Raw genomic sequence first — 12,759 nt, 5'->3', positions numbered from 1 at the left:
AAAAATGAAACCAAGCCTATGATTTACTCACCCTCAAGTCATCATAGGTGTTTATGACATTCTTCTTTCAGACAAATACAATCGGAGTTATATTTAAAAAGTCCAGGCTAACGTTAATCCAAGCAGTAGTTGTAGTTGTGTTTGAAGTCCATAAAAAATGCAGCTGTCCGTCAAATAACGTGCTCCACACGACTCCGATGGGTTAATAGTCTTCTGATTCGAATCGATGCGTTTGTGATTATGATTGCGATTATTAAAAACGTTATAAAGGAAACCTGCCTTGAAGTCTTCCATTGTAACCCACGGCTGTTTAAGCCACAAGATAGTGCCAGCGTTAAGCATAGAAGTAGTACCGGTCAAGATAACTCGTAGTACCCGGATGAGCGGGTGTTATCTGGGAATAACATACCGCTGGAATGCGCGATTGACCAATCAGACGCAAGTATTTCACAGAGCCGTGTAATAATTTAAACTAATTGGTTAACCGGTTTCAACCGGCTAATGAGCCTCGGTGGTCGGCCAATAAAATGTTTACTTTTCGCCATCCCTAAGTGTACTAAACCTTCTTTTAAAAACTGTTCACGACTCCAATGACGGCTGGACTGTAGGTGGCGATAAATCTGATGAGAGGTGAATGAGTGCTTGAGTTTATAGAAAATGTAGAGAAAAGCTCAGTATTGGCTTGTCTGTAAGAAATAAAGGGAACGAAGGACAAAATATATGATACAGCCTCACAGAGGAGTGATTGCTCTCTATACTGTAGCATTTGATTTACTGAATCATTTAGAAATAGACCATGTTAAATGCACATACGTTTCTGATTATGTTCTGTATTCTAGTTAAGCCATTATTCTATTAAAAAGATTTGCATGCTCCACAGCTGTTGGGATTTTCCTGTGTACTGGAGCTGTATAATATCCACAATTATTCTGATGGATATGCTGGAGATATTGCCATATATTACACTGCATATTTAGCAATTCACTGCTGTAACTAGTTCATTCTTATTCATGTCAGACGAGCACAATGAACTAAAAGTGAAGACTTTAATGATGCTAATGTCTTGATGTAGTTTAGGTATTGGTGTTAACATTTACACAACGGATTCATAATTGGAATATGACCATTGATAAAGCAATATCCGATCAATATAGAAATGTGTTGAGCTTGTAAACACAGTCAGTGAATGAAGTATCAAAAACAACAGCTCCCTTAAACACTGAATTGATAAAAGGCCATTTATGTTAATGGTTTTAATTTATGGGTTGATGCAAACATTGTAATTTGCATGATAGCAAACAATTATGTGTTTTCTGTGTCTTCACTATCACAACATTTATTGGTTTGAGACAAATGAGAAATGCTTACTGGGTTATATCACATGCTTTCACATTAAAATCCCATTTAAAAAGAATCTTATAAAAGTGTGCTGCCGTAGTCTGTGCTGTTGGAATAACATCACACTATGGTGGTAATACTTGTATTTTGAGCTACAGTACACAGTCTCATAATTGTTTTTTATTAAACTAAGAGTTTGTGTTCTACGGATATTGTTGTGTAGGGTGATAGAGAGGTGACTGCCAATTACGTGACCATTGACTATTATTTTTGGTTTGTTAGTTCTTTCCCACTTCCCCCCATTCTACCTCCCCTTTCTATTCAAATGGAGCGGATATCAGACGAGTGCTAAAAGTCACAAGCGAAAGAGATGTCAAGGTACTACAGCCCTCCATTTTTACTCCTTATAGATGCTGAATCTCTTTTTCCGCCTTATGCTCATTAGAAACCCTCCCAATAGTTTTAGTTGTTCTTTTTTGGCTCTCATGTTTTTTGAAAGTGCCACTTTTCCTATTTTCCCTTCTGTATTTCCTTATTATGTTGCTATTATTAGAATCTGAAGTTTCCAAAACGTTCAAAGCAATGCAGGGCTCAATGCTAAGGGTTTTTCTATTGGCCCGGTCAGGCCTGTGGATTACATTTTTACTTGCCCAGCCAACATTTTCATTGACCCCACCACAAAAAAAGTAATAAATAAATAAAATGGGCCTTGTTATTGTCTTCTTTGTTTTTGTCCCAAAACCTTAATAAATAAGGTCGTGACACCAAAAACTACTAATCTAACTCATATTAATATCAAATATTGTTAAAGACAAGTAAACTCGCCATAGCACAAATACAATAGAACAAACATACAAATAAAATAATCACTGCTTTTTATGTTTTTTAGGTGAGTCTAACAGTAATTTTGAGGTAGAGAAAATTATTAATCAGATGTAAAATTGCACTGCATAGTCTTCACTGTATAAATTCAATGTAGATTAATACTTATTAAAGTTACAAAAGTTATTCATTCAAGATCATTGAGTTAGATTTTTTTATTGTTTGATTAACATTGAAGATAAAGATAGCAGCAGGAATATTAGGCAGCTGTCCCTTTAAGAGTGAATGCATGGATCAAATACACATGCGTTTTATTTCTCAGCTGATTATATTCTCTTAAGTTTATTTACTTGCTTTTATGTTTTGAAGCTATATTACTTAATATTTTGAAAATTCTTAACATGCAAATGTTTTAATAATTTTTTTATATATATTTTTTTTTTCAAGTACTTTTTAAAGATTTTAAGTTTATTTAATAAGAAACTAAGATTAAGTTTAATTAATAAGAAACAAAGTAGATCAAGAATTGTTTTGGAAGATTCCTATCTCTACTATACAGTGATTTATTTATTGTCTTTGTTATATAATATAGAAGATAAAGAGCTTAAAAAAGAATAGCATAATATTAAATCGCAATTGCAATATTGAAAAAAAAATCACAATTACATTATTGTCAAAAATCTTTCAGCCCTACTCAAAAACACATGCAAATGCTAAACTGTAGTGTTACAGCACTGGCCCGATCAGGTAAGTGACAGGATCAAATGTCCCGGGCGATGTTTGCGCTGGCCAGCGGGCAGCCCTTATTGTTGAGCCCGGCAATGTTTTGGATACATACAGTGTGTCAAAAGTTCTTTGAATTGAGCTCAGTTGTACACTGAAAAAAAAAGGATTGTAGGATTTAGTTTGAAACAATTTTCACTCAGAAAATTCTGGTAAATTTCCCGAATAATAATAATAATAATAATAATAAAAAAAACGGCAAGTAACACATTGAATTAAATGTAAAAATTTGAATGTTAAAAAAACAAAATAGTATTTTATTTGTCAAATGTACTCCAATCTTTGTTTCATTTACAATTTTGAAATAAAATAAAAGTCAATTGTTCACAAACTTAATGACAATGAAATAATAATAAAAGAAATCTATGGAATATTGCAGTGTTTATAAGAAATGATTTATCTGGGCACATCATTATTTTTAATTCACTTGCCTCATAATCTTTAATCAAAGTTCTCCTCCCTCTCGCAGCGACAGTGTTCACCCGGACAAAAATCCCTCTCTTTCAGCAACCTCTCACTTATATAAGACCTCAGAAATTAGCAAATGACAATGATCCAGTCAATTCCTGATGGATGAAGTCAAGTCCCACCGTACAAATATATATATATATTTTTTTTTCAAGATGCCATTTCACTTTGATATATGTCATAAAACCAAAGAAAAGATTGCAACTTCATGCTGACTCAAGACATTATTTGAGGAATCATTCATTGAAGCTTTATTTTCTCTTTATTTTAACTATTAGTGGTGTTTGATAAAACTAAAGATATGCTTCACAACTTTCTCACATTGACTGTTGTGTGTAGCATGATATACGACCATGACATTTAATGCAATATAGTATTACAGTCTTGTATAATGTTATTAATTTTATTTTATATTTAAATCCATTCCTCCCAATAGTCTCATATATATGCTCATATTTAACATTTTCTGCATAATTACGTCCAGAAATGCACCATATTGTCAAAAGTATTGGGAAACCCCTCAAAATCATTGCAATCAGGTGTACAGACACTTCATGGCCACAGGTGTATAAATCAAGCACTAGGCCTGCAGACGCTTCTGCACACATTAGTGAAAGAACGGGTCGCTCTCAGGAGCTCAGTGAACTCAAGCGCGGTGCCGTGATAGGTTCACACCTGTGCAATAAGTCCATTCATGACATTTCCTCACTCCTAAATATTCCACGCTCTACTGTTAGTGGGATTATAACAAAGTGGAAGCGATTGGGAACAACAGTAACTCAGCCATGAAGTGATAGGCCACGTAAAATCATAGAGTTGCCAAAAGTCAATAACTACAGACCTCCAAACTTCATGTGTCCTTCAGATGAGCTCAAGAACAGTGTAGAGAGCTTCATGGAATGGGTTTCCATCGCCGAGCAGCTCATCCAAGCCTTACATCACCAAGTGCAATGCAAAGCTTGGGATGCAGTGGAGTAAAGCAGCCGCCACTGGACTCTAGAGCAGTGAGACGTGTTCTCTGAGCGACCAATCACTCTTCTCTGTCAGCCAATCCGATGGACGAGTCTGGGTTTGGCGGATGCCAGGAGAACGGTACTTGCCTGACTGCATTGTGCAACGTTTGGTGGAGGGAGGATTATGGTGCGGAGTTGTTTGTTAGGGGTTTCGGCGTGGCCCCTCAGTTCCAGTGAAAGGAACTTTTAATGCTTCAGCATACCAAGACATTTTGGACAATTTCGTGCTCCCAACTTTGTGGTAGCAGGATGAGCGAGTTTGGTGAGGAGGAACTTGACTGGCCTGCACAGAGTCCTGACCTCAACCTGATAGAACAGCTTTGGGATGAATTAGAGCGGAGACTGAGAGCCAGGCCTTTTCGTCCAACATCAGTGCCTGACCTCACACATGCACTTTTAGAAGAATGGTAAAAAATGTCCATAGGGGTGCGCCAACTCCATATTAAACCCTACGGATTAAGGATGGGATGTCATTAAAGTTCATGTGCATGTCAAGGCAGACGTCCCAAAACTTTTGCCAATATAGTGTATATTTTGTCAAAGGTCAGTTACCTTTGTCGGCAGTGTGCAGTAGACACACCCATCTTGACCAATTCTATTTATCGCTCATCATGCATAAATTGATGAAAAACATTATAGACATCGACAATAAATTTGCAGACAATTATCCTTAAAAGGAATCATGTCTGATTGATATGCTGCATTTTAGACCAAGGTATCGGATGTCAGTCATTGACATCGTCTATATTCTGTAAAAACACAGAATTACAATGGAAACACATTCACCAAATCAGTTATTTGATTTGAATTAAAAGTCATGTGATTTTAACTAAATGTAAAAGACTACAATTACCCGACATGCTGTCGTTCTGTCACAAATTTCATGCAAATGTGGGATTTTTCAGACTGTTTTGTCTGTATTCTGTATAAGCTGCAAGTAATTTATTTATTTTTTGTTGATATTGAGGGCAAATCTTTCTGGAAGTGACTATTTTGTTCTCTTGAACAAAACTGCTTTATCCCCAAATTATTTGCCATTTATTCTGGTTGTTCACAGAAATGAAATTCCAGCTTGGGTGAAACCCCAGCTATAGCGAGGCATAGCCTTCAAAACACATGCGGAAAACCCAGTTCCTATTGCTGCTTAAAGATCCTATCTGACACAAGCCCTCTTAACCTAAGTTGGCTTCGTAATCCCTCAGAGTTAAGTCAGTCCTGCTCTATTACGTCACTTCTCCACTGCTGCACATATTACACAACATGTTATGTTTTTTCTTTACAATATCATCTATCCCAAAGATTCATGAGACCCTCTCCATATTTATATATATATATATATATATATATATATATATATATATATATATATATATATATATATATATATATATATATATATATATATATATATATATATATATATATATATATATTTTGTCCTTTTTTTAGACCCCGAGTACCTTTTAGTTTAGCTCCGGGCACCATAATGGGCTTATGCTGTTATAGTAGGTTAGTATGCTGTATGTAGGTTAGTAGAGTAGTACTACATGCTTCCATTGAGTTTTCTCTGGGAAATGGTTAGTTAATGAGTGTTCAAACCCAAATATGTTGATCCCTTTTGCAATAGTGTCATACAAGACCCGCTGAGTAAGCCAGTTTCTGGCCTTTTTGGCCTTGGCACAGTAACTTTGTGTCAGTTCCAAAATATTTGATGGATATTTAAGTTTTTTTGAGAATCTTGTCAAACATTTTCTGTATATTTTTGTCTTCTGTCATGATTATTTTTGTCATTGGATTGTCATATGCTTTTAATAGTTTGTAAGTACAGTCATGTGAGAAAGATAGGACCCTAATGAATTCCATGGTTTCATTTATCAGGAAAAATCTCATAGGGATTTTTAGTGTAAAATATCATCTGGTCCTTGGCAAAATTTGGAAAACAAAAACACATGACATTGTTTATGAAGCAAAAATAAAGCCAAAATGGAAAAGCCATGGGTGACAAACTAAGGACACCCTATGATTCTGTTGCCTGTAGATGCATCTTAGCAGCAGTTAGTTGAAGTAATAATTTTCTGTATGACCGTATTGTTTTTTGAGGGATTTGGGCCGACTCTTCCTTACAACGTTGCTCCAGTCATTTGTTCCAGTCATGCAATCATTTGTTAATGCTCAGCTCTTGCCACAGCATTTCAGCCCTGATGAGGTCTGGGCTTCAACTGGGCAACCTCGACACCTTGCTTCTTTTCTTTTTCAGCCATTCTGTTCTAGATTTACAGGTGTTGTTGGATCATTGTCCTCTTGCACGACCAAATATCAGGCAAACTTTAGGTGTTGACTCTAGAATACTTTGGTATACAGAGGAGTTCATGGTCAACTCAATGACTATCAGGTGCCTGCAGGTCCTGTGGCTGCAAAATAAGCTCAAAATCATCACCCCTCCACCAGCACACACATTTCGTATGAGGTGTTTGTGCTGATATGCTGTTTATTTTCACATAACTTGCCACTGTGCATTATGGCCAAACCTCCACTTTGTCTTCGTCTGTCCAAAGGACATTGTTCTAAAAGTCTTTTGGTTTGTTACCGAGGCCTATAGAGTCTGAGGTGTAGCTCTTGGGTGGTCTGCAATTTCTTTGAGCATTGCACGGTCTGACCTTGGGGGGAATTTGCTGGGATGTCCACTCATGGGAAGATTGGGGTCTGTTTTGATGTCTTCCGCGTGTGAATAATCTTCATCAGTGTTAAACGATGTTCTTCAAATTGTTTGGAATTGGCCATATTAATCTTCCCAGATTGATGGCAGCAGCAATGGCTTCTCTAAGATCATTGCTGATGTCTTTACTCCTTGGCTTTGTGTTATCACACACCTGAATGCTCCAGACCAACAAACTGACAAAACTTCAGCTTTTATAGAGGTGATCATACTTGCTGATGATCAGTTAATCAAAGGCAGTTGATCAGTTAATCAGTTTCTTACCCTCTTAATTCCTATGTTAACAGTAAGGGTGTCCTTAATTTGGCAACGTGGGGAGAGGACGCTGGCGTTGTCTGTTCGCCGCTTCTCCACCCACAAATCATGTTACTGTACTATTAGATTTAGATTTTATTTTATTTTATTATGTTTGTGACTAGTCTAACAGTCAGAGCTACAATTGGGACTGTTGCTGATTGCTGGCAGCCACTAAGAGGACGTTGTTCGTATCTTCGCCGTTTTCCACCGCTTCTCTGATGTTTATGTTTAAATTGCTGCGGTTGGTTCTGGTTTGAAGGACATTTGATGTTGCTCGCCGAGGCTGCTCACTGGTGGTCTCCCTCAGGCTTGAGCTGCATGGTGGCTGAAGTTTGCACCGGGCTAGCGTCACATCGGCGTCCAGCATGATGTTGGGATGTTCTGCTTCTCGGCTGCGCCGCTGTTCCGTCTTGCATCGCGGCCGTGGAGCGGCTTGGACTTCTGCGCCGACCCTGGTGTGTCCACAGAAGTGCCCGGAAAAATGTTCTGCCTGTTCTGTGTTGGTTGATTGTTTGTAGTATCCATTTTTACTTGTTATTCATTGTTTTGTTTTGTTATTTTTTTCCCCCTTTGTTGCACTTTGAGATTCTTCGGAATGAAAAGTGCATTATAAATAAAATCTATTATTATTATTATTAATTTGTCACTCATGGCTTTTCCATTTTGGCCTAGTTTTATATAATATAATATAATATAATATATAATAAATAATAAATATAATATAATAAAGTATCAGTGTATACTTCAGTGTATCAGTGTTTTTAAAGTAAATAATGACATAGTATGATGTGTCATGTGTTGTTGTTCATCTGAGGTTTTATTTTCAACATTTTAAGACCTGCCAAGGACCAGATAATTTTTTAAAATATGTCCAGGGGCCGTATTCACAAAACATCTTAAGGCTTAAAGTAGCTCCTAACTTGCCGATTTAGGAGAAACTCTTAAAAATAATGGGCGTGTCAGTCCTAATTTTAGGACTCCTAAATTTTTGCTCTAAGAGTATTTCACAAAGCATTTTAGCGCTAAAACTAGCTCCTAAATCCATGAAAGACTAGGAGTAGTCAAGAGGACTACTAAATCACTAAGACCAAATCACTAAACAATCCTAATGGCTGTTGCCGCAATCTGCCCAAAGATACCGAACAACACTGAGGCAATACGACAATCGACCATGACGTCACAACAATAATAAACGTTCGTCCGGGTGGCAAAAGCCGAAGCGTTCCTAAGGCAACGCTAGTAAATTGCTTGGGATTCAGACATAGTTAACATGATTATTGAGGGACTGATTAACTAATTCAGGAGATAGCGATACATGAAATGCCTAACCTTGCTCCAGTAGATGTAGCGCTAGTCTAATACCATAATTTTTAAATGAGCCTCAGCCTACCATCGATTGGTTATTTTAGTGACTGTTGCTGTTTGACTTACTATGTTAGGCTATCGTAGATGGTCTATTTCCCTGTTATCTAACTAAAAATGCTATGATGGTTTTCTGTTGCTCGGTCAGTGTAGGATCAGATGGCACAGACCTGAGCTTCTGACGGTCAAAAGGATAGCGTGGTGTAGACTAGCGCTACTCAGGCATTCACTTAAACTAAACTCGCGGTGATGATGAAGCCAGTGTGGTACACGCATCAATCATCCTTCAGCCTACAACTATGTTCTGCGTTTCCTATTTCTTCCATTGACATTCGATCAGTAGCCTACATGACACTAAAAGTTCGGTCTCTTCCTTTACTTCAGGCGGTGACTGGCAATGAGTTCGATCTTCAAAAGAGACCTTAAGTTTAGTAATATTAGTCTCGAAATTCCCCAGCTGAAGATAATTATGCTCTGCTGTGATTTTGTAGATGGAGCGTTTTGAGAATACTTCTGTAGCGCCACTTTTGACGTCCACTCGCTTTAGCCTCCTCATCCACAGGTTTTGCTGGATATATTTATTCGTATTCGATACAATCCTAAAACTTTTGCTGTATATCTGACGGCGCAACCCCAAACACAACACGTTTTCATCATAGTTTAACTTCAATCAACAACAATGTTCTTAACTCTGTAAGTGTTTACAGTAGCCGGCTGATCTCTTCAGTTTGTCAGCAGAAGCCGCTCGCGTTCTACCACCCGGAAGTATCTTGGTGCCGATTGTTTACAAACATTATTAAATGCCGTATAGTGATAATTAATGTATCTTTAATAAAAAAATATATAAAGTCAGATTACCTGTGGCAGTTGTTTTCACACTTCACACTTACAAATGATTTAATAAAGTAAAACAATATAAGCGCTTTTGACGTGCTGTCCGAAGCGATCGAGGGCTCAGTGCTCTGAATTTAGCCCAAACCCAGAGTTCTGGCCCGTATCGCAGACCAAGATTGAGGAACGGGGTGGCGGAGGGATGCAGGAAACTGTGGAGGAAACTAACATTAGGTGAGCCGGCTCTCGGCTGTGTGTATATTTCTCCTCTCGCGCTGATTAAATAGACAGTTTGAACGTGCTTCTGACAAACTTTCTGCATCAAACATAATTTTCGCTTGAATTCTGCAATCTCTCGAGATGCACACATGGAAGAGGCTGACAATTAGGGGAGTATACTAGTTTAATTAGGGACACTTAGCCTACTTTTTAAAATCTTTATTTGAATATGGCATTATTGGTGTGCGTTTACATGCACACCAGTAAGCTGATAACTCAAAAAAATCAGCTTATTAAAATAACCAGTTTTCCCCGTTTACATGCAAACCAGTAAGCGGACAACGCAAGTAAACCACGTTTACATGACTATTTATAAACTGGGTTATTTCCTTGTAGTGACGTCAGAAATAATAATGTCCGTATCTGACTCAGAGTTTTTCAAATGTTACGTCAGTTGTGATGTTAAATAAAGCGTGCGCCGTGTCAGCGGGAGATTTAAGGCTCATATTATCCCTTATGCAGTTATGAAGCGTTTTGACTGAATCTCTTCTACTTCTGCTGCATGAGATGAGAACACATCTTTACAATGTTCTGGGTCTTAAAAGAGTCCGCGTTTGGGATTTATGTCCGGCTTAGAGCAGATTTAAACGCATCCAGACAGAGCGAGCATGAACTAAGTTTGCGTTTTTGTCATCTATCACACATGCACACTTCAATAAGCTGAAAGAAAGCAGGTTAATGCGTTTACATGCAGCACGAAATCGAGGTAAGAGGAAGAAAACGACCTGACCCGACCGGTTTATGCTTACGCCGTTTATGACCTTACTCTGATAAAAGAAAACGGGTTACCGCGTTTATATGACCATGTTCATTGTCGGCTTATTAGGCATAATCGGCTTAAGAACGTGCATGTAAACGCACCCAATATTATTTTAAACATTATATTTGAATATAGCAATGTGAAACCATGAAGCTAAATATTTCTATGATTAAATCACTGACAGAGACCCGTCCCCTATCAGCCAATCACTGTGGTCATAGTTAGTAAGCGTGATGACATCATCCATAGCAACGAGGTCAACCCCGCCCTTACTCTTAGTTTAAGACTTCTCTCTATTCTTTAGTAAAAGTTGCTCTCAGTAGCTTTGGGAATAGGTTAAGAGAAAACTCGTAACTAAGAACTTTTACTGCCATTTAGGAGAAGTCTTAGTGGTAAGATAAAATGTTTTGTGAATACGGCCCTTTTCTTTTTCACATGACTCTATATTGGCATTATTAAGCCAATCTGCTCTCTAGATATTGTCATCAGCATCAGCCATTGGACCAAAATGTAGTTTTGTTTATAGTGGCTACTTTAATTTTTTATTTATATATATATATATATATATATATATATATATATATATATATATATATATATATATATATATATATATACAGTCTTGTTCAAAATAATAGCAGTACAATGTGACTAACCAGAATAATCAAGGTTTTTAGTATATTTTTTATTGCTACGTGGCAAACAAGTTACCAGTAGGTTCAGTAGATTGTCAGAAAACAAACAAGACCCAGCATTCATGATATGCACGCTCTTAAGGCTGTGCAATTGGGCAATTAGTTGAAAGGGGTGTGTTCAAAAAAATAGCAGTGTCTACCTTTGACTGTACAAACTCAAAACTATTTTGTACAAACATTTTTTTTTCTTCTGGGATTTAGCAATCCTGTGAATCACTAAACTAATATTTAGTTGTATGACCACAGTTTTTTAAAACTGCTTGACATCTGTGTGGCATGGAGTCAACCAACTTGTGGCACCGCTCAGCTGTTATTCCACTCCATGATTCTTTAACAACATTCCACAATTCATTCACATTTCTTGGTTTTGCTTCAGAAACAGCATTTTTGATATCACCCCACAAGTTCTCAATTGGATTAAGGTCTGGAGATTGGGCTGGCCACTCCATAACATTAATTTTGTTGGTTTGGAACCAAGACTTTGCCTGTTTACTAGTGTGTTTTGGGTCATTGTCTTGTTGAAACAACCGTTTCAAGGGCATGTCCTCTTCAGCATAGGGCAACATGACCTCTTCAAGTATTTTAACAAATGCAAACTGATCCATGATCCCTGGTATGCGATAAATAGGCCCAACACCATAGTAGGAGAAACATGCCCATATCATGATGCTTGCACCGCCATGCTTCACTGTCTTCACTGTGTACTGTGGCTTGAATTCAGAGTTTGGGGGTCGTCTCACAAACTGCCTGTGGCCCTTGGACCCAAAAAGAACAATTTTACTCTCATCAGTCCACAAAATGTTCCTCCATTTCTCTTTAGGCCAGTTGATGTGTTCTTTGGCAAATTGTAACCTCTTCTGCACATGCCTTTTTTTTAACAGAGGGACTTTGCGGGGGATTCTTGAAAATAGATTAGCTTCACACAGACGTCTTCTAACTGTCACAGTACTTACAGGTAACTCCAGACTGTCTTTGATCATCCTGGAGGTGATCATTGGCTGAGCCTTTGCCATTCTGGTTATTCTTCTATCCATTTTGATGGTTTTCTTCCGTTTTCTTCCACGTCTCTGGTTTTGCTCTCCATTTTAAGGCATTGGAGATCATTTTAGCTGAACAGCCTATCATTTTTTGCACCTCTTTATAGGTTTTCCCCTCTCTAATCAACTTTTTAATCAAAGTACGCTGTTCTTCTGAACAATGTCTTGAACGACCCATTTTCCTCAGCTTTCAAATGCATGTTCAACAAGTGTTGGCTTCATCCTTAAATAGGGGCCACCTGATTCACACCTGTTTCTTCACAAAATTGATGACCTCAGTGATTGAATGCCACACTGCTATTTTTTTGAACGCACCCCTTTCAACTAATTCAACTAATTGCCCAATTGCACAGCCTTA

At 37.7% G+C, this 12,759-nt stretch overlaps 1 protein-coding gene across 6 annotated transcripts in view; it reads left to right on the top strand.

Moving 5' to 3' along the window:
- ddhd1a (DDHD domain containing 1a) overlaps nucleotides 1-12,759 on the top strand; it is a 54,828-nt gene that overhangs the window by 22,074 nt on the left and 19,995 nt on the right. For 5 of the 6 annotated variants that reach the window (XM_067456232.1, XM_067456233.1, XM_067456236.1 and 2 more), the window contains one exon: nucleotides 1,621-1,716. The exons of the other annotated variant lie outside the window; for it this stretch is intronic. In XM_067456232.1, coding sequence (XP_067312333.1) covers nucleotides 1,621-1,716 — 96 coding nt within the window. The remainder of the gene's footprint in view (nucleotides 1-1,620; nucleotides 1,717-12,759) is intronic. 6 annotated transcript variants of the gene reach the window in all.

Source organism: Pseudorasbora parva, chromosome 10, assembly GCF_024679245.1.
Source record: "Pseudorasbora parva isolate DD20220531a chromosome 10, ASM2467924v1, whole genome shotgun sequence".
Taxonomy (NCBI): domain Eukaryota; kingdom Metazoa; phylum Chordata; class Actinopteri; order Cypriniformes; family Gobionidae; genus Pseudorasbora; species Pseudorasbora parva.
This window is presented reverse-complemented; position numbering and strand designations above follow the sequence as displayed.